The sequence below is a fragment of the Myotis daubentonii genome, chromosome 1, assembly GCF_963259705.1.
Source record: "Myotis daubentonii chromosome 1, mMyoDau2.1, whole genome shotgun sequence".
In the NCBI taxonomy this organism is placed as follows: Eukaryota; Metazoa; Chordata; class Mammalia; order Chiroptera; family Vespertilionidae; genus Myotis; species Myotis daubentonii.
In genome coordinates, this window is record NC_081840.1 from 21,989,852 (window position 1) to 22,009,978 (window position 20,127).

Consider the following 20,127-nt stretch of genomic DNA (forward strand, 5'->3'; position numbering starts at 1 on the left):
CAAATATGGGGTTTTCCGGTCCCCTTTGCAAGTTCTTAAAGAGCCCTATGTGCTGGGGCTTTGAGACCTCAACCAAAGGCCTGGCCTGGTGCCAGCCCTGATAACTTCATCTGGGGAAGGTTTATGGCTTCTCTGGAATGAAAGTAGTCTTATTTTCCTTATTATTTAAGCAAGCAAGCATTTACAGGAGCAAAAATAGCAGGGCTTAAATTTCAAACAGCACTTTTTATATAAGATGGATGCTTCATATCCACACTCACCACCCATCGTAAGGAATGGAAAAACCCTGTGTGGCCCTCGTTGCTGATCCTCCCAAAGTTAACCACTGCTGCACTGAATTATGTTTTAACCACCCCCTCACTTTGTAGTTTGAATACACACATGTCCTAAACTATACTCAGTTTTGCCGATTTTTTCAATTGAGGAAAAGACGTGTGTACTTTCAAGTTATATAAGAAAAATTTTTGTTTCTAGGAAGGTTAATAATGGCTCAGTTAATGAAAAACACCACAGAGTGTCAGCTCACCTTAAATAATACGTACAGCACCCTGGGTGGAATGGCTCAGTGGTTAGAGCACCGTCCCGTGCACCAAAGGGTCAGGGGCTTGATCCCTGGTCAGGGCACATACCCAGATTGCAGGTTTGATCCTCAGTCAGGGCACATATGGGAGGCAACCCATACATTTCTCCTTCACATCAATGTTTCTCTCCCTCTCCTTTCTCTCTCTAGACCAGTGATGGCGAACCTATGACACGCGTGTCAGAGGTGACCAGCGAACTCATTTTTTTGGTTGATTTTTCTTTGTTAAATGGCATTTAAATATATAAAATAAATATCAAAATATAAGTCTTTGTTTTACTATGGTTGCAAATATCAAAAAATTTCTATATGTGACACGGCACCAGAGTTAAGTTAGGGTTTTTCAAAATGCTGGCACGCCGAGCTCAAAAGGTTCGCCATCACTGACCTAGACTCAATGGAAATCATATCCTTAGGTGAAGATTTAAAAAGAAAATACACACAGCACTCTTTTTAAAAAGAAATATGTATATTTTTTAATTGATTTTTTACAGAGAGGAAGGGAGAGGGATAGAAAGTTAGAAACATCGATGAGAGAGAAACATCGATCAGCTGCCTCATGCACACCCCCTACTGGGGATGTGCCTGCAACCACGATACTTGCCCTTGACCAGAATCGAACCTGGGACCCTTCAGTCCGCAGGCCGACGCTCTATCCACTGAGCCAAACTGGTCAGGGCAGCACTCTTTTCCCTGACCTGAAATCCCGCAATATTCGTATGTGTGGTCTGAACTCACAGCCTCGCTTATATATTTGTGAATATTATTGACCAATGGCCGATGGGGCTATAACCTACCCTTCCACTTCTGGGCTCCATAAGTAGAGACGATACGCTTTGTATGATGCATGACACATAGATTCCATCTATCTATCTCTCCATTCAGTTTTAAATTAAAAATAATGGCCCACCCTAACCAGTTTGGCTCAGTGGATAGAGCGTCGGCCTGCAGACTGAAAGGTCCCAGGTTCGATTCCGACCAAGGGGATGTACCTTGGTTGTGGGCACATCCCCAGTGGGGGGTGTGCAGGGGGCAGCTGATCGATGTTTCTCTCTCATTGATGTTTCTAACTCTCTATCCCTCTCCCTTCCTCTCTGTGAAAAATCAATAAGATATATTTAAAAAAATAATAAGGATAGGTGAATACTCAGTGAAGATCTAAACATTGTTTGGCCTATTTTAAAATGTAACATAAATGGAGTCACAGTGCCTGTATCATTCTGTGGCCTCCTTCTTTCACCCAACATTACGTTTTGAGGCTTTATCCATGTTAGGTTGAGCTGAAGTTCATTGAGTTTGATTGCTGTATTTCACGACCCTCACTCCCCTTCCCAACCTGAAGGAGAAGATGGCAGAATTCAGTGATGTTCAGATGTAGGTGATCTGGCCAGTGAGCTCTCCCCAGCTCTGCCACAGATGGGGGCTATGGGCCCAGCAAACAGCCTCCCCACCAGGGTTTGAACCTCTGCAGGAGGAACAAGCCACAGGGCCTCTCCTTCCTGCAGAGCTGAGACGCCATATTTCGGTGCTGGGCTGATTTCAGCATCTTCGGGAGGATACAGGGAGGAAGAAGTTCACTTTGGAGCTGCCTCACTGGGGGCTTTGGAAGCAGCAGCCAGGAGCTCCCTGTTGGAGGCCAGTGCAATGGAAGATGCTGAGTAATTCAATCCCCAGATTTTCAAGGGGCTGGTAGATCTGCAGGCAAGGACAGAAGAGATGGCATTTCAGGAGGGTCCTCTATTAGCTGACTTTTCTGGGCATGAGTTGAAGTGGAGGGTGGAACATGGCAGGGGGTCAGCCAACCAGCTGTGGCCTCTATCTGCATATTCATAAGCCCCACACCGGTTGGCTGTGCTAGGCAGCCCCCACTGTCCCCAGTGCCCATGGCTGTAGCGGGGCTGGGGCTGTCAGACCGCGCCTTGCACTGAGAAGGGGCTGAAGACTTCCCTCACCCAGCCACAGGCACCAGGCCTGACTGGGGAGGAAGCAGGGAAACCAAAATCACTTCCTGACCATGGCTCCGTGAGCCCAAGGCTGGTGAAGGGTGGACCGCTCCATCTCCTCGGGTGGCGGGCCCCACCTGGCCACAGAGCCCAGGACTCAGACCAACCCGAAAGCATCTTCTCTGTGAGTAACACCATCCCTTCCCTTTACCTTGCCAGAGCACATTTAAAAACGATGGAATGTTTATTGTTTAAATGTTTAAATATGCAGAAAAGCGGAGAGACCGGCAGTGTCTACGTACCCATCATCTAGGTTTAACAATGGTTGAGCTATTGCTGTATTTGCTCCATCTTTTTTTGTTGGCTGAAATCCTTTCAAGTGAACCACAGCCACAGAGACCTCGCACTCCGCAGTCCCCGAGCACTTTCGAAACTCTTCCTTCATTAGGTGCTCACACCTGCCTTGAGTGAGGGGGCGATTATCATCCCTATTTTAGCAAAGTGGAAAAGGCAGAGGCTTGAGGGCAAATGGCTGGGGGTAGAGTTCAGACCTCTTGCCTCACAGCCCAGGGCACCTGTCTTACCTCACGGCCTGTGGAAGGATCTCTGACATCCAGGGGTGTTTTCCTAGGGAGCGGTAAGCCATCGCAGCCTCTGTGTGTGATCTGCGGCATGTCGCTTCATCTCTCTGGGCTTGGTTTGCCTCATCCATAGAGCAAGGTCAAGGCATGAAGATCGAGGTTCCCTAACACTGGTTCGTGATGTTTTCATTGGTTTTCACAATGGACAAGGTATGGGGTTTTTTACAAACCTAAATTTATTTATTTATGCCCTTCATTCTTTTTTAAACATGGTGGTTAAGATACTTTTCTTTTACGAAATAGAAATGATAGTAAATTGTAGTCTTTTGTAAGCTTATTTTTTGTGCTCTTATCTGCAAATAAAATGTGAGCCATTCTGAAGCTGGTCCCATTATTTTATTTTATCAGTGGTTGAAATCTAAAAGTTTGGAAACTGCTCAGTGTACCAGGTCATCCCTAAGTCCCTTCCAGCACAAACATTCGGGGCCGTGGGGCCTTCCAGAAGTTACTGTTATCAGGGCTGGAGAGCGCAGGCACTGGGCATGTGTTATTACATGTGATCTTCACTACAACCCTAGGAGACAGCACTGTTATCAACCCCATTTTACAGAGGAAGAAACGGGGGGGGAGGAGGAGGAAGAGGCGAAGTTAACTTGCATAAGGCCACATAGAACTAGTGCATCCTACGTAGGTCCGACACCCGGAAGGTAGATGGTTCAGCAGTTCATAGGCTCCAGGGACAACACATATGTAATAACTTAATCAATAAAGAAATTTAAAAAAAATAAAAATAAAAACGCTAAATCCATAGGCTCCAGGGACGCCAACCATAGTGGCTTCTGTGGCTCCAGGGACGCCAACCATAGTGACTTGATTGTATGTCTGTCGGTGGACAGGACTGTGTGGCCTGAGCGGTCAGTCTGACCTCCTCTCCCCATTTCCACCAGCAGTCAGTGGGGCAGGGAGCTCTCAGGGCTGGGCCAGCGACGGATGGTCCATGCGGGGGTGATGCAGGACCCCTCCCAGTGGCCCCATCTGAAGGAATGAGACAGAGATGAGGTTGTCTATGAAAACACCTGAGTCAAGCATAAAAATACTGCCTGCCCCTGAGATGTGCTACTGAACAAGTGTTACACTGGCAGCTAAAGTTTGCCGAGCCTGGTAAGGACAAGAGGGAAGTACTTGATGGCCCAGGGATACTGTGTGTGTGTGTGTGTGTGTGTGTGTGTGTGTGTGTGTGTGTGTGTGTCAGACAAACGTGTGTTTGGATATAAATGTGTGATTAAGTGATCACTATTATGATGGGCCCATGGTGGGCCCTTAGCTCCTGTCGCCTCTGCAGCGGAGAGGTTGATTCAGGAGAAGGCATTTTCCTAACAATATTGTGGGTGGTTACCTACTAGGCACAAGGCTGGTGCAATTGGGATCCAACTAAGTCGAGGAAATGAAGAGAAACACGAAATGTTCCCAACAAAAACCTGGCAGGAACTCTATCAGGAAGTCGCGCTAGCCCTCCTGGTACACGTCTGGAGTGAGCATCAGTGTGTGATGAGAAAGAGTTAGCACCTCTGGAGCTTCCCTTGGTGCCTCTTACCGAAGGACCCCCGTAGCCCGCCTCGCTTTCTTAATTGGTTCCCTGGTGGCCCTGCTGAAATGTGTCAGAGGCATTTGCCCTCCCCTAAATGTGGCCTTGGCCGGCCTACGAGAACCCCTCCCTCTACCCCTTTGAGCAGAGCTTGGGAGGCCTCCGGGGAGACCCACAGCGGGGCGCAGAGGCCCAGGGAGGAGGGCTCCCAGGTTAGCCGCGATCTGTGCGATGATAATCTTGCAGACGCTGCCTGTCTTTTCTTCTAACACGTCAGCTGAAAGGAGACAACACACGGCTTCTTTCTGATGTCTGTTACTTAACACTCACCCTCACCCTCATGCCACACTCTGTAGCTGTAAAATCCTATGTAACCTCTTTACAGAAATCTCATGAGCCCAGTGTTCTGTGCTCATGTTTGTAGCAAAATTTGCTTCTCCAGTGGGGCTTTTGATGTCTGGTGCCCGGCAATATATATATATTTGGGAAAGACTCAGTGAGAGAAAATGCAAGCTTTGTTTGTTTAACAGACTTAATTTTTTAGAGCAGTTTTAGGTTCCCTGCAAAATTGAGCAGAATGAACAGAGATTTCCTCCACACGTGCACAGCTTCTCCCTCAAGTGCAAGTTTCTAATTACTAAAGGCAAAGGTTGCCTTTTTTAAAAATTTGAAAAGTAAAACTATACCCATAGAAAATATGGAAAATACTGAAAAAATAAATAGAGAAGACAATGGGGTGGTGAGGGCTTGGGAAGGGAGGAGGAAGGGGGAGGGCTGGGAGAGGTTAATAGGGGGAAAGGAGGACCTATGTAATACTTTCAACAATAAAGGTTAAAAGGAAAAAAAGAAAAGGAAGTAGAGAAATGAAGTTACCTATGGTTCTATCACCCATAAAGAACTATTGCTTACATTTTAATGTATTTCTTTCTCATCTTTTTTTATTTGTAATTAATTTCTTTGTATGTAATTTCTCTCCCCCCCCACTTATTATAAAATATCCTATAAGCTCTTCTCAAACATGATTTAAAAATAATAACTGAATAATACAGTCTCTTGTAGATGATACATACTTTGTAATTTATTTCACCAATCTCTACTCTTATAATTCTGGGATAATCATTGTTGACATAAATCTGTGGTTATTGTCTATTTTCTTGATTTTATTTCTTAGATGTAGAATTATTAACTCAAATGGTATAAAGATATTTGCTTTATAATGTATACCACATAAATATTTCCTAAAAATAGATGAAAAGTGAGCAAGACTACTGGGAATCAAAGAAATACAAGTAATGAGATAACACTCATAATGGCAAAGACTTAAAAGATTGACAATGCCCAATGTTGATGAAGATGAGGGGATATGTGTTCTTTTATAGATATGTTGGTAAGAGAACAAATAGGCCATTTAAAAGTATATATACAAATAATGCATGAAAACATTCTTTTTTTGTTGTTGCTAATCCTCACCCGAGGATATTTTTCCATTGAACTTTTAGAGAGAAACATCTAAAACATTTAGGGAGGGGGGAAACAGAGAGAGAGAAACATCGATGTGAGAAAGACACATCGATTGGTTGCCTCCTGCACACACCCCAACCAGGCCTGGGGATCGAGCCTGCAACCAAAATATGTGCCCTTGTCCAGAATCAACCCGGGACCCTTCAGTCTGTGGGCCGATGTTCTATCCGCTGAGCCAAACCAGCTAGGGCATGAAAACATTCTTCTAAAAATTCAATTAATACAGAAATACGCAGAGTGAAAATGGAAAGTTCTTCATCAGTCCCTCATCCTCACTCCCAAACAGTTGGTACGTTTCTGGAGGGCATTTGGGCAACAAACAAAATGTTTAACATCTGCCTAGTCTTTGACTCAGAATTTCCTTTTCTAGAAAGAAATCCTAAGGAAATGATAGGATAAGTTCCCACAGAGGTAGATAGAGAAGTGTTTCTCTCAATATGACTCTTGCTCGTAAGGACAGCTAACAGTTATCAGCCATTTGCTAGGCGCCAAGAACTATTCTAAAAACCTAACGTCCGTTAACGCATTGGCTCCTCACAGAAACCCTGTGATATGGTAGGGATTATGGTTATTCCCATTTTATTGATGAGAACGCTGAGGTACAGAGAGGCCACAAAGCTAGTAAGTGGCCCTAAGGAATCAAGTCTAGGCAACCTGACTCAGAGGCCCACACTCTCAGTCTTCATGCTATGCGGCCTCGACTGCTATAATAGTGAAAACACAGGAACGAAGCGATCAAAAGGACTTTATTTAATCAATTGGGGTACATCCATGCAATGCAATCTCATCAGCTTTCACAATGATGATGTAGACTGATTTTTATTGACATGAAAGAGGAAAAAGTGAAGCTATAGAACTATGTATCTATAATTCCGTATTTTTGGCTTTTACAATTCATATAGTTATAAGAAATTATGTAAATTTATCTGCACACAGAGGAAGAAGTTTGGAAGAAAATGAACACCAAAATGTTTTCTGTGGTTTTTTTCTGGAAGGTGCATTATAGGCATCTTTCTTTTGCTCTTCATACATTTCTGTATTTGCAAAGTAAAACGATCCCATATTACTTTCATAATCTAAGAAGAGCAGGAAAGCTATTTTTAAAGGGCTGTGGCAATTGCTCCTTTTATCAGTGGATGGGAGAGCGCTGCTAGTTAATTTTCAAACAGAGAGCAGTGCTGCTTCACGCCACACCCAGATGAAGGGCTTTGGGCAGCACGCTGCCCCCAGCACAGAGGTTTCCTGTTTCTCAGCCCAGATGCAGAGTTGCCATGATAGTCCTACCAAGACGGGCACAGACACCTCTGGGTGCCCGACCGCAGTGGAGTCTGGCTGCATTTCCAGGTTCCGGCCTCGAGACATTCCTGCTGATTGTTACTTCGTGAAACACACCGAGTCCCTAGAAGTTCTGGCTTCTGGAGCACACAGACTACATGGGACCTCAGAAGCCATACCTTAAATGCCCACAAGGGAGATCTGGCAAAGTGTGTGGGTCTACTCTCTTGCACATGTGTGGTCTCTCTCTCTTCCTCCCTCTCTCTTGCACATGTGTGGTCTCTCTCTCTTCCTCCCTCTCTCTTGCACATGTGTGGTCTCTCTCTCTTCCTCCCTCTCTCTCTGTATTGACTTTGTTCCATGTAGGTGCTACATGAATCTGAAATAAAGTAGCTCTAATACGAGAAGTCAGTCTACTAGTAAATGAAGCGCATACAGAACCATTAATTCAACGGAGTCAGCAAACATCTATTGGGCGACCGTTGGCAGCCAGGCACCACTTGGAGACACAGAGGGAGCTCACAGTCTAAAGGGGAAGACATGTGGTCACGTTAGAGAGGTGGTGACGTTGCAGTGCGTTTTAGAAGAGGAGTCGGGGTTTATCAGGTGGGAAAGTGGGAGAAAGGCCTTCCAGGCCGAGGGAAGAGTAAGTGCAAAGACATGAGGCACGAGTGAGTTTGGATGCTCGGGGAACACAAAGCCCAGGACAGCTCAACGTAAGTGAGTGTTGATGGTCGCCAGATGGGAGAAGGACTGGGGGGATGAGTGAAAAGGGTGAAAGGAATTAAGAAGTAAAAATTGCCAGTTATAAAATCAGTCATGGGAATGTAGAGTACCACTGAGGGGATATAGTCAATGTTGTAATAACTATGTACGGTGTCAGAGGGCGCTTGACTTATCAGGGTGATCACTTCATAATGTATATAATCACTATGTTGTATACCTGAAACTAAAATAATATTGTATGTCAACTGTAATTTAAAATAAATTTATAAAAAAACATAGGTGAGTGTTGAGGGTAGTGACTCCAAAGATGTTAGATTAAACTTGGCAATAATAATTTCTTTAAGTTATATTAATTTGTCGTTATTTTTAAAAATAATTTTAAAATACATTTTTATTGATTTAGAGAGAGAGGAAGGGAGAGGGAGAGAGAGAAACATCTATTGATTGCCTCCCATACGAACCCTGACCTGCAACCTGGGCGTGTGCCCTGACCAGGAATTGAACCCACAACTTTTTGGTTCATGAGACGATACTCAACCAGCTAAGCCACACAGGCCAGGCTCAAGTCATCTGTTTTTATGTTTGTAATTTACAAATGTCTTACTCAAAGCAAGAACCTTCTGGTAATTCTGACCCTAGAACCTGGCCTTCCAGCGGCATGTCCCCTCCTGCCCTCTTCCCCGGAGTGCGGAGTGACACTGCTCACAGGGAGCTTGTGTTGGGGTCTCTGCTAGGCGCCAGGAGGCTGCAGGTAGAGGCCACAGCCAAGTCTACGGACAAGGACCGACTGGCTACAGAAGAGCTGAGATTTGCCTGAGGTAGAGAATTCCAAGGAAGCATTAGGATGAAGGTGGAAAGACAAAAGCAAACTCTCCTGACAGCATTTGCGCAAGAGGAACAAAGGAGAGGGGAAGTTTATAGAGGGGGGAGAATCATTTACCTCTTCTAGGAAGGGAGGAATCTGCTTAACAGACAGAAAAGTCCTTTCACCTGCAGGGAGGTAGCTGAAGAGTGATTGCGCAAAAGATTTGGAATCAAAAGATTTGTAACTGAGAGCCACTCTCAGCTGGGAGAATTACACTGGCTCTCAAGTTCAGTGTGAGGTGCACTGAGGTAACATGTGCAAATGTTTCGTAAACTCGAAGTGCCTCAGACCTGCTATCAGAAGCCTCCAGGTTAAAGCGAGTGTATCTTGAAACTTTGTGGGACTAAAACAGCCTAAGGCAGCCTTTCCTACAACAGCTCCCTCCTTTCCCCCATGCCTTCATTTCCAATCCCTATTGTGCTTTTTCTCAACAGGTCTCAGGGCCTGAAAATAAACTGTTTATTCTCTCTCCCCTGCTGGACAGCCAGCTCTGCGGCTCCTGCTCACCACTGTCTCTCCAGGTGCCCAGAAAAGGCTTGGTGCACGGGAGGCGCTCCGTACGAAATAGCTGTTCAAGGTCGAGCGCATGCAAATGAACGCAGCACCTGATTCTTCCAGGAGCGGTGCCGCTGGCTCTCAATTTTTGATTTGTTTCAAAGGCAGGTTCCCTGCCCCAACACTGAGGGACTCTGATTTAGCAGAACTGGCTACTGAATTTGCTGTTTTTAACAAGTGCCAGGTGGCTCTGTTGCAGGTAGCCACTAAGAAAGTTACTCTGAATCGGACAGATCTTGTCTGGACTCCAGCCTGCCACTCACTAGCCGTATGACTTCACCAAGTAACTTCGTAACCTCTCTGAGCCGGTTTCCTTACCTGTAAAGTAGGCATGACCACATCCTCAGGGAGTTATGATAATTAAATCAGGTGATGGATGTGACGGTTTTGGCATCATGTCAGTTACGCCGTAGGCTGTCATCGTTTTTTTTTTATTGCCATTCTCGTGTTATTGCTATGCCCTGGCAGAACTTCCTCCCTGGAGGACCACTCACTCTTGGGAATCCTCCAAGTGTGGGCCCAAACCGGCAGCACCACAGTGGCTGGGGGCTGGTGAGAGACGCGGCCCCCGCCCCACGCAGACCTGGGAATCAGCATCCGCATTCTGACAGGGTCCCCAGGAGACCTGTGCACACATTCAAGTTCGAAAAGCACTGCTGAACGTCACATGTACCGCGTTCTTCCTGTCTTTAATTTCAGAGCCAGCCCGGGAGGTCCCGAAGCCCCGGTATCCCAGAGGCTGAATCCTCGACCCGGCTCATTCGGCTGCACCTCCAGCTGAGGACCTTAGGAGAAGGGATTCCCTCACGGAGCTTCAACCAAGCCCACAGCCTCCGAGCAAGTGAGTGTGGAGCAGGGGATGGATCCAAACGCTGGCTTGCTTCCTGCGCCATCCCGGGCCTGTCCCCAGCCAGCACAACCCGGTATGGAAGGGAGGAGCAGCCCATCGCCCCGTGAGCAGGGCAGAGGCGCCTCCTTTCCCTGGAACCAGGTCCCCAATCCCAGCCTCACGGACCCGGACTGGTTTTGGGATGAGCACATCCAGGCAAAGAGGGCCCGCGTGGAGACCATCATCCGAGGCATGTGCCTCTCCCCTAACCCTCTGGTGCTCGGCGGTGCCCGAGCCAGGGACGGCCCCGGCTGCCCAGAGAAGGTCCGGGAGCGGAAGAGGAAGCAGGACCTTCCCATGCAGCAACCCCCCCTGAAACCAGGCCCTGCCGGGAGCCAGGGCAGCAGGAAGGGGGGCCCTCGCGTGAGAGAACAGCTTCGCCTGCTGAAGCAACAGCTGAGACGACTGCAGGAGCACCTCCTGCAGGCCGAGCCCCGGGACCCCGCGCCCGGCCCCGGGAGTGCCCAGCGGAGGGATGGCTGTGGGCGGCCCGGGGCCATGGACAGTGGCCGCCACCAGGGTTCCAGTGGGGACCTCCCTGGGGTGGAAGAACACAGAGTGGCTGAGGTCGATCACCAGCCGGAGGAAGTCAGGTTCCTTCCTTGTGGGACACGTGCTTTGCTGGAGACCCTGCGGAAGGAACTGACGGGGGCAGTGTCCCAGGCCGTGGACTCAGTGTTGCAAAAGGTACTGCTGGACCCGCCAGGCCACCTGACTCAGCTGGGCCGAAGCTCCCAGGGGCTGGTGCCAGGGGGCAGAAGCGAGACTTCACCTGAGGGAGGTGCCTGTGAAAACCCCCTCCCGCTGGCCGCCTTGCCCAGGGGGGCCCAGGCCCAGGCCCCGGCTGGGTGCCCACTGGGAAACTCATCACTGGCCAAGCCTCTAGACTCTCCTAGATACCCTGTCTCCCCAAGAATGACCTCCAAACCCTGCCAGGCCCCCCCAGCAAACTGTGCCGTGACCGTGCCTTCCCTCATGCAGGAAAGTCAGATTCTTGGTCAGCTCCTGGGTCATGGACCCCCTGGACACTGGAGCGGCCGTCTCCCCCAGGGCGCATCTTCCCAAAGTCACTCCTCCCCGGAGTCTGGCCTGCGACCTTGGGGAGCTGTCAGACTGCGACCTTCGGTGTTGAGCCAGCAGCACCCCATGCCCTTGGCTCCCACCTGTCTGGAGAAGCTGCCCTTTCTTCCCCCCGTGAAGATGGAGCAGGGGGGCCTGCAGGCTGCCGCCGAGGTGCTCCCGTTCCCTTCGGTCCACATATCCTTTACCAGAGGGGACGTTCCCCCGGTGACAGCCCGGAGAAGCGAACCCTGGGAGGCGGGGAGGTGGGGGCAGAGAACTGCATGGCATAGGGGGGGCTTTGCTTTCTTTTTTTTTTTTTTAAATATATTTTATTGATTTTTTACAGAGAGGAAGGGGCAGGGAGAGAGAGTTAGAAACATCGATGAGAGAGAAACATCGATCAGCTGCCTCCTACGCACCCCCTACTGGGGATGTGCCCGCAACCAAGGTACATGCCCTTGACCGGAATCAAACCCGGGACCCTTCAGTCCACAGGCACGCTCTATCCGCTGAGCCAAACCGGTTAGGGCGGCTTTGCTTTCTTGATGGTCTTCTGAACGCTGCTTCTGGGCCTCCCCCCCTGTGGCTCACCGCTATTCGGCTCCCGAGAAAGTGGTGCCCACACTCCGGGGCTTAAGCCTGCTGGGAGGGAAGCTTCATTCTCCCTGGCGCATCAGATTCTACCACTACTCACTTAACGGCTTTGGGTCTGAAAGGATTTTGTTTTTAAACTCAAATGAGCTTCCAAAATATGGTAAGTACCCTGTGGAAGGAAGAACTCCATACTTTGGTTGTCAGCTGCCTACACACCTCAGCAGAAAGGGTCAAAGGAATGACCTCACCTGAGGCTTGGCTCCCCCGGCCTCCTGGCTCTCCAGGCAAAAGGCCTGCACTGTCTAGATTGGCGCTTGCCAACCTTTGGGACCTCATGGACCACCTGTGATCCACAGACCATGGGTTGGCAACCGCTGGTCTAGATAATTCATGAGGAAGATCTGAGGGCCCAGACACAGAGCCAGATGGGGAAGGAGACATTTTCCTCAGGGACTAGACCTGAGGCAACTGGGAGGGGGGAAGGAGCCCTCCGTGTAAGGAACAGCGTCTCAGCTGCAGCTGAGAGGACTAAAGTGGGGTTGGGCATGTGGAGGGAGAGGAGACCCCTGAGGAAGGCTGAGGGGCCAGGCTGGTGTGCAGGGGTCTGGACCTTTTGCATCAGCTTTGCCACCTTTAGGCAGGCTCTCCTCTCTTTTTCCCTCTCTCTCTCCCTTTCCTTAAATATGGAACGCTTCACAAATCTGCGTGTCATCCTTGTGCAGGGGCCACGCTAATCTTCTCTGTATCGTTCTGATTTAAGTATATGTGCTGCTGAAGAGAGCACTCCTCTCTTAAATAGTGTTTCCCAGAGTAAAGCTCTCTCCGGATATTAACAGTTGCTGAATTAGGGGGAAAGTAGTTTCAGTAAATACTGGGTTAGTGTCTTTGCTGTGGGACTTCTCAGAGCCTTTAACATGCTGAAGTCCAATGTGAAGCTCTAAGAGGGGAATGTATGCAGTCCCAAACTCATGTGACCAACAAGTCTCTTGTAGGACTGAAGTTCCTGACAACACATTTTGGGGGGTTGCCTTTTTAAAGTGAGCTGAGCTCACGCTGCTGCTTCTCAAGGGCGGCCCTGAATCGAGTGTCCAGAGGTCAATGTGCCTGCGGTGTGAACAGCCTGGCAAGCTGTAGTAAGGGTGGCAGGATGGGGTGGGACAGGCTCATTGCCACACCAGGGCTGGCTCTTGTGTCCTGAATGCTATGCGCGCCCCCTGCTGGTCACAGATGCTGGGAACACCCCAAAGCTGGGTGCTGCCCGGTGCTTTCCAGGCAGGCAGTAGCAACAATAAAACCAATGCTAAGAACACGTCACCTGCTACCACTGCCTCTGCAGGCAGCAGGGGACCTTGAAGCTACAGAGATATCAGCATAGACAGACTTTCTTGTTAGGCGATCACCCTGTGCGAGAAAGGCTACCTGTCTGGTTAAGACTCCCTGTGAAGGTCAGGCAGTGGTGGAAGGAACTCAAGAACTCAGTCCCCAAAGATTCTCTGCTGTGCTTCCCTTGGGAGGGGCATGCTGATCTTTCCCAGCACCTACTGTGCGCCTGCCCTGCCCTGTGAAATGAGGATTGGGCTCAGAGAGCTTCAGGGCCCATGCGCTGGGCCTGGCTGCACAGGTGAGGTACTTGGCTACCTTTGGAATGCTTTGGAGCCCCCAGGCAGCATCCTGACCCCCCCAAATATTCCCACATTCCAGCATTAGAGATTTACTCCCGTGCGTCATGAGAGCTACTTAAGAGCAAGATAACTCTGACCTTTAAAAGAACTTTCACATTCACGACATCCCCCTGAAATAGGTGAAGCAGGTGTGATTAGCAGCTAATAACGAGGTAGCATTTGCTGTGCACTTTCTCTGTGGCAGGCACCCAGCATTTCCCACGTACGAGTCCACTACCACTGAGCTACATTCTGAAACTTGGAAAGCTCTGAAAATCCCTATGATTTCTTTTCCCTAAGGCTGATGGGAGCTTTGTTTTTGGTGGCAAACCTGGCCTGCTCTGATTGGAAGTTACTTACAGATCATCCCACTTAGTGTAGAAATCCATGTTGCTGGGGAAATATTAATGTATTGGATTACAGATGGCTGCCACAGCCTCTGCTGTGGGGTTAACTAACATATGGTACACAGACCAGATGACCTGCATGAAGGAACAGAATTCTGAAATCTGGCCTCCATCTGGCCAGTGTTTCAGATGAGAGGTTGTGGGCCCCAAGCATTCTAGTGGGCATGACAGTTAGACCCGGTATCTGAGAGTGGGGCAGAAAAGTGAACTTGCCCAAAGCCCCAAGACAGACACGTGCAAAGCCAGGATCTGACTGCCAAGCTGTCACCACTGCATTCTACATTTAGAAATGGTCCAGAGAAGGTAAGTGGCTTGCCCAAACTCACACAGCTAGCTGGTGGCAAAATCAGTATCTGAAACTGGGTCTTTGGACGCCCAAGTCCAGGATTCTTTCCACAGCATGTGTGAACCTATGAGAAGAATAAGAAGTGCCAATGAGGCAGGGAGCAAGGGGCTTCAGGAAGCAGCCTGAGTGCCAGGCCAGCTAGAACTCTAATCGGTTGGTTTCCTTTGGCTACACCTGCATATCCTACTGAGGAGTCTTAAAGCTCTAGCTCCGGGACCCGAGAGCTCCCAGGTCCTCTGTGTAAAGCTTCTCACCCGGTCCTGGGACTGTCCCGGCAATGCTTAGTATTCCTGTGCAAAACACTTCGTCTCCCTCCCACTCTGGTGCTAAGCAGTCATGTCACAGCTCCCTGCTCTTGTTAAAGGGGAAGGACTCTTGTTAAAGGTGAAGGACTGAGGTATGGGTTGGAAGACAGTTTCCCTAGTTGTGCATGGATTAAGGTTGACCATTTAATCATTCACTCATTCCTTTATCTAACAAACATTTATTGAGCACCTACTATGTTCCTAGCACTGGGCTAGGCACGTGGAATACAAAGATGAAAATATAAGGTCCTTGCCCCCGAGGAGCTCACAGTCTAAACAGGGAGACAAACATGCAGTGAAAATTCCAATAAGGTCATTGCTACAACAGAGGAATGTGCAAAGAGCCTGGGTAGCCCAGGGTAAGGACAGTAAATGGACAAGGAGAGGTTTCCCCAAGGAGGAAGCAGCTGAGCTGAGACAGGAAGGAGGAGGGACGTCCTTCCAGGCGGACCGAGAGCAGGTGCAGAGCAGCAGCTCAAGTTCCTTGAGGCAAAGTCAACAGTGACCTGCTACTGTCTGGTTAGACGCTTGTTGGCTTAAACACTGCAAAGGCAATTATGAGAGTGAGAATGGGGACCATCGAGTTGACTCTTCTCATTTTACAGATGAGGAAACTGAGGCAGAAGGGAAAGGAAATCTTGGGGTTCTCAAATGGCTTATCTGGGAAAGAGCTGCCGTCTCTTCCCATCCTATTCTGAAAGCACATGCAAAGTACAACAGACTTATTTACGCCACAGAACTTTTACACGTCAAGGCGGTTTTTAAATTCTGCAACTGTGCTGTCATATATGGTATTCAGCACCCGGGAAGAAACAGCTTACTGGTCAGACTTGTCAGAGACACAGAAATGGAGCAAATACACGATTCAACCAAAATAAAAATAAAAGCCATCAGGAACAGGACAACTGATTCACTGTTTGGATAATTTGCTGGTATTATTTGATAAACTGGTGTTCATTTCCTTGACCCGGGGATACATCCAGGAGGGTCTAAATCCTGGTCACTTGAAGAAGGCCAAGCTAATGTTTTTCTTCACACGCTACCCCAGCTCCGGCCTCCTGAAGGCGTGTTTCCCTGACGTCCAGGTCAGTCACCCTACTGAATGCCAGCTCCTCACAACTCCGAGTGGCACTGGGGTCGCCCCGTGTGAGGTGTGAGGCAAGGCCCAGGTCACCGTGTGCGCACCTTAGCTCCCGCCATGTTGGCCGCACTGGTGTGATTTCCAGGTCAGGATGAGACTTGGCTGAAAAACCGTGAATAACTCTGAGCTAGGAGAGTTGAGCTTTTGAGCTGTAGATATACCCAGAAGCAGGCGGGGAGGAAGCGGGGGGGCAGTGAGAAACATTAGGAAATGGGTCTTTGGCCTAGTGTTCTGTCTTTGCCGAGGACACTGCGAAAAGACGGAATACAGAGCCGGACACTGTTGAACTGGCAAATGGCTGCGTTTCAAAGGGAGTGAGGTACATCTAGATCAAGTGTGATAACAAGGAAAATCAAGCTCTGATGGTTGGAGCCAGACCTTGTCTGGTCCCTGAGAGCAGTGGTTCTCACCTGTGGGCCGCGACCCCTTTGGGGGTCGAACGACCCTTTCACAGGGGTCGCCTAAGACCATCGGAAAACACATATAATTACATATTGTTTTTGTGATTATCACTTGGCTTTAATTATGTTCAATTTGTAACAATGAAATTGGGGGTCACCACAACATGAGGAACTGTATTAAAGGGTCGCGGCATTAGGAAGGTTGAGAACCACTGCCATAGAGTGTCTAAGGGCCTCTATTTCCTTGGGTGTTGGGTTAGGGCTAATACTTTGTATCTATATCATTCCTTTGCCTTTCCCAGGTCTTTCCCTCATGTTCTGTTGCTTGGTTGATCCCTACACCAACCTCTGATTTTCACTCATTCTGCAACTCCAAGTTGCTGATAAACTGCTCTCTGATCTGCACACTCACTCCTTCCCTTGGTCCCTTACCTGGCAGAAGGCTATGGGGCTGCCATGCAATTGGCCCAGGCACAGCAGAAACTGGTACCAAACTGGCTTTGACCCTGGACATTCCCAAAGTCACATGGCAAGCTTTTCATGGGTGAAAAACCTTCATAAATCTAGGACATCAAAAAACATTTTTTTTCTAGTAGGCACTACAGCTAATCCAGATTTTTTCTGTACATGACTGAAGAGGCTTAGAAAATAGCCATGGCTGCTGCTACTGCTACTTCATTTTTTGTTAATCCTCACCCGAGGAAATTTTTCCATTGATTTTTTATTTTATTATTATTATTATTTTTAGGGAGAGTGGAAGAGGGGTGGGAAGGACAGAGAGAAACATCGATGTGAGAGAAACACATCGATTGGTTGCCTCCAACCAGGGCCAGGGCCTGAGGAGCCTGCAACCAAGGTATGTGCCTTTAACTGGAATTGAACCTGGGACCCTTTGGGCCACAGGCCGATGCTCTATCCACTGAGTCAAACCGGCTAGGGCAGTGGTCGGCAAACTGCGGCTCAGAAAACTGCGGCTCGCGAGCCACATGCGGCTCTTTGGCCCCTCAAGTGTGGCTCGTCCACAAAATACCGACTTCTGCGCATGGGCCATGAAGTTTCAATCGCACTGTACATGCGCACCCACATGTGGTATTTTGTGGAAGAGCCACACTCAAGGGGCCAAAGAGCCACATGTGGCTCGCGAGCCGCAGCTTGCCGACCACGGGGCTAGGGCCATGACTTCTTTTTCAAAGGAGGCCCTTTTCATGTTGGCTGAAGCCATTCTGATTAATCTGCTGTTGAGCTGGATGCTGACAGTTCTACCCCTGAGCACCTGGTGGTAAATGGCTGACTGATGGACCTTGTTGCTTGTGCAGTTCAACCGCTGCATCACCTCCCAGATGATCAAGTGGTTCAGCAACTTCCGAGAGTTCTATTACATCCAAATGGAGAAATCTGCCCGGCAGGCAATTTCAGATGGCGTCACAAATCCCAAAATGCTCGTGATTCTCCGCGACTCAGAGCTTTTTCGAGCTCTCAATATGCACTATAACAAGGGAAATGACTTTGAGGTAAGACCATGTACCTGGGGTCCCATGAGGTTGGAGTTTTAGAAAAGATCCCCTTCTGTGTGTCTGTCTTTACATCATTGAGAGCCAGGGCAGCCCGGGCTAACCTCTGTCCCATCTGCAAAGATTAGTTTCCATCACTTCTCTTAGGCAACAGGTGGATGCTGCAAACTGAATAAGCAGAGGTCTGCCAGGTGTTATGCCACTTTAGGCTTAATCCTCCGTGATTATCAACTTACAGGAGGCCCAGGACTAAATGCTGGGCTCAGTTGCAGCACCTAGACTTGGCCCAAGTTTTCTTTACAACAGCTTCTATCCATCATTTGGTTCTTATCCTTATTCTCACTTGAACAGTTTTCTCTGTGGGCCTCCCACGGCAAGTCATCTCAAATCCTTTCTGGAAATAATGAACAAACAATATTCAAGCTTCTTAGTCCTGTGGTAGCACCTTAGAGGTAAGGCATCAGTAAAGGGAGAGCAAGTGGCCTAAGAGAACTCCGCATCCGGACACGCGTTTCCCTGCGTGCAGCCGACAGCTCTGCAGGTGCCAGCTGTGTCTGGTCACGCGGCCCACTCGCCTCTTCTGACTTCTCACTTGACTGTGATCACAATGAGCAGTGTGTTGATACCTCCGGGAAAGGGAAGACTCGCTGGCAAGTGCTGGTCAGGTGCTCCATCCGAACATGTTTGCAACTAAGCTGACCTGTGGGTAAAACGGACGGTACCGCCTGAGGCGTGTGGGGTCAGGATGTGTGGGGCAGGCAGTGCTGCTGCATCTCCCCAGGTGGGGTGGTCGCTTGGCATGCAGTGTGGCAAGCCCGGGCCAGGCTGGGTCGGCAGGACCGGTGGGTGCCAGTCGGAGTGCGGTCCTGGAACAGATTCTTTAGCCCCCTCAACCTCATGGTTGATTTTGGAAGCAGAAATGATTCCAAGGCCTATGGGTTCAGCCTCTAAAGGTGGTGGGATGAGGTACGACAGTCATAAACTTGGGGGCACTCTTTCCCATGGTGTGCATTAAGGAAAAGAATGCTAAACACCTCTTTTGAACCACAGGTTTCAGGTCAATCAGAGTCAGAGTTTCCCACTTTAAGAATGTCTCCCATCAGTGGAATCAGCTCCTGCTACCAAGGGAGTGTCCTTAATAGGCTTTCTCCCAGGGCTGTCTCATTGGTACAGCCTTTTAAGGTTTGTAGTCGATGAGGGAGCAGGGGATTCCTACGGCTGCAAGAATCAGGGCCCAGTACAGCAGGGATGCTCTTATCAGCCGCCCCGGGAACAGGAGCGCCGGGCAGTGAGGCTGCAGGGCTCCAGGGCTTCCCAGCCTCATGTCTTCTCTTTCTTGTGTGTCTCGTTGGGAATGCAGGTCCCGGATTGCTTCTTGGAAGTCGCCAGCTTGACATTACAGGAGTTCTTCAGGGCTGTCTCCGCAGGGAAAGACTCAGATCCTTCCTGGAAGAAACCCATTTATAAAATTATTTCCAAGCTGGACAGTGACATCCCAGAGGTATTCAAATCTCCCAGCTATCCCCAGGAGCTGCTTCGGAACGAAGATCCCACAGAGCGAGGAGCAGCTGGCCAGGGTTTCCTGGGTTTGTCTTAAATGGCCGCTGTGGTGATATAAAAGGGACATAAGGGCAGTCCTCTCCCCGCCACCTCCCCCCAACAGGAATTATTACCATTTCTGATCGTTTTTTTCCTTTTCCCGAATCACTTAACTATAATATAGACCAAGTGTAATGGTGTGTTGGTAGCATATTGTAAAAGGAATCAGAGGACTTAAATCCCCAATCTACTATTTCCAAGTATTGTGACCCTGGGACCTTGCAGGTAATCTCTGCATCTGTAAATAAATACTCTGTGAACTGTTACTCACTACACGTTAGTGTTTTCCCCCGTGGCTTTCACATAAGGTTATCTTAGTTGGTTTGTCTGTTATTGTTTTTTACAAATTGCTGGTTTTAGTTACCTATTGGTCAAGCTCCACCTAGTTGCTAGACACTTGAAAATACATTATCTTAAGCTTTTTACACCGAAAAGGAGATATTATCTCCATTTTTTTTAAAAAAAGTAACCAAGCAGACTTTTTAGAAGTGCCATAACTCGCCAACGTACAAGGCTAGGGCGTTTGGGTTGGTAGGGATAGTCAGACGTGTGGAGGAACCCCAGACCTTCGGGTGCCAGA

At 48.7% G+C, this 20,127-nt stretch overlaps 1 protein-coding gene and 1 non-coding gene across 2 annotated transcripts; one reads left to right on the forward strand and one right to left on the reverse strand.

Moving 5' to 3' along the window:
* The first annotated feature begins 9,741 nt into the window (after positions 1 to 9,741).
* PROX2 (prospero homeobox 2) lies at positions 9,742 to 19,599 on the forward strand. The gene is made up of 4 exons (XM_059690390.1): positions 9,742 to 11,777; positions 15,873 to 15,980; positions 17,754 to 17,948; positions 19,309 to 19,599. The coding sequence occupies exons 1-4, from the start codon at positions 10,491 to 10,493 to the stop codon at positions 19,543 to 19,545; spliced, it is 1,827 nt and encodes a 608-aa protein (XP_059546373.1). The 5' UTR covers positions 9,742 to 10,490; the 3' UTR covers positions 19,546 to 19,599.
* Positions 12,854 to 12,960, reverse strand: LOC132223761 (U6 spliceosomal RNA). Its single transcript, XR_009450516.1, has one exon. It is a non-coding gene; the product is annotated as a U6 spliceosomal RNA (small nuclear RNA).
* Positions 19,600 to 20,127: the final 528 nt, after the last annotated feature.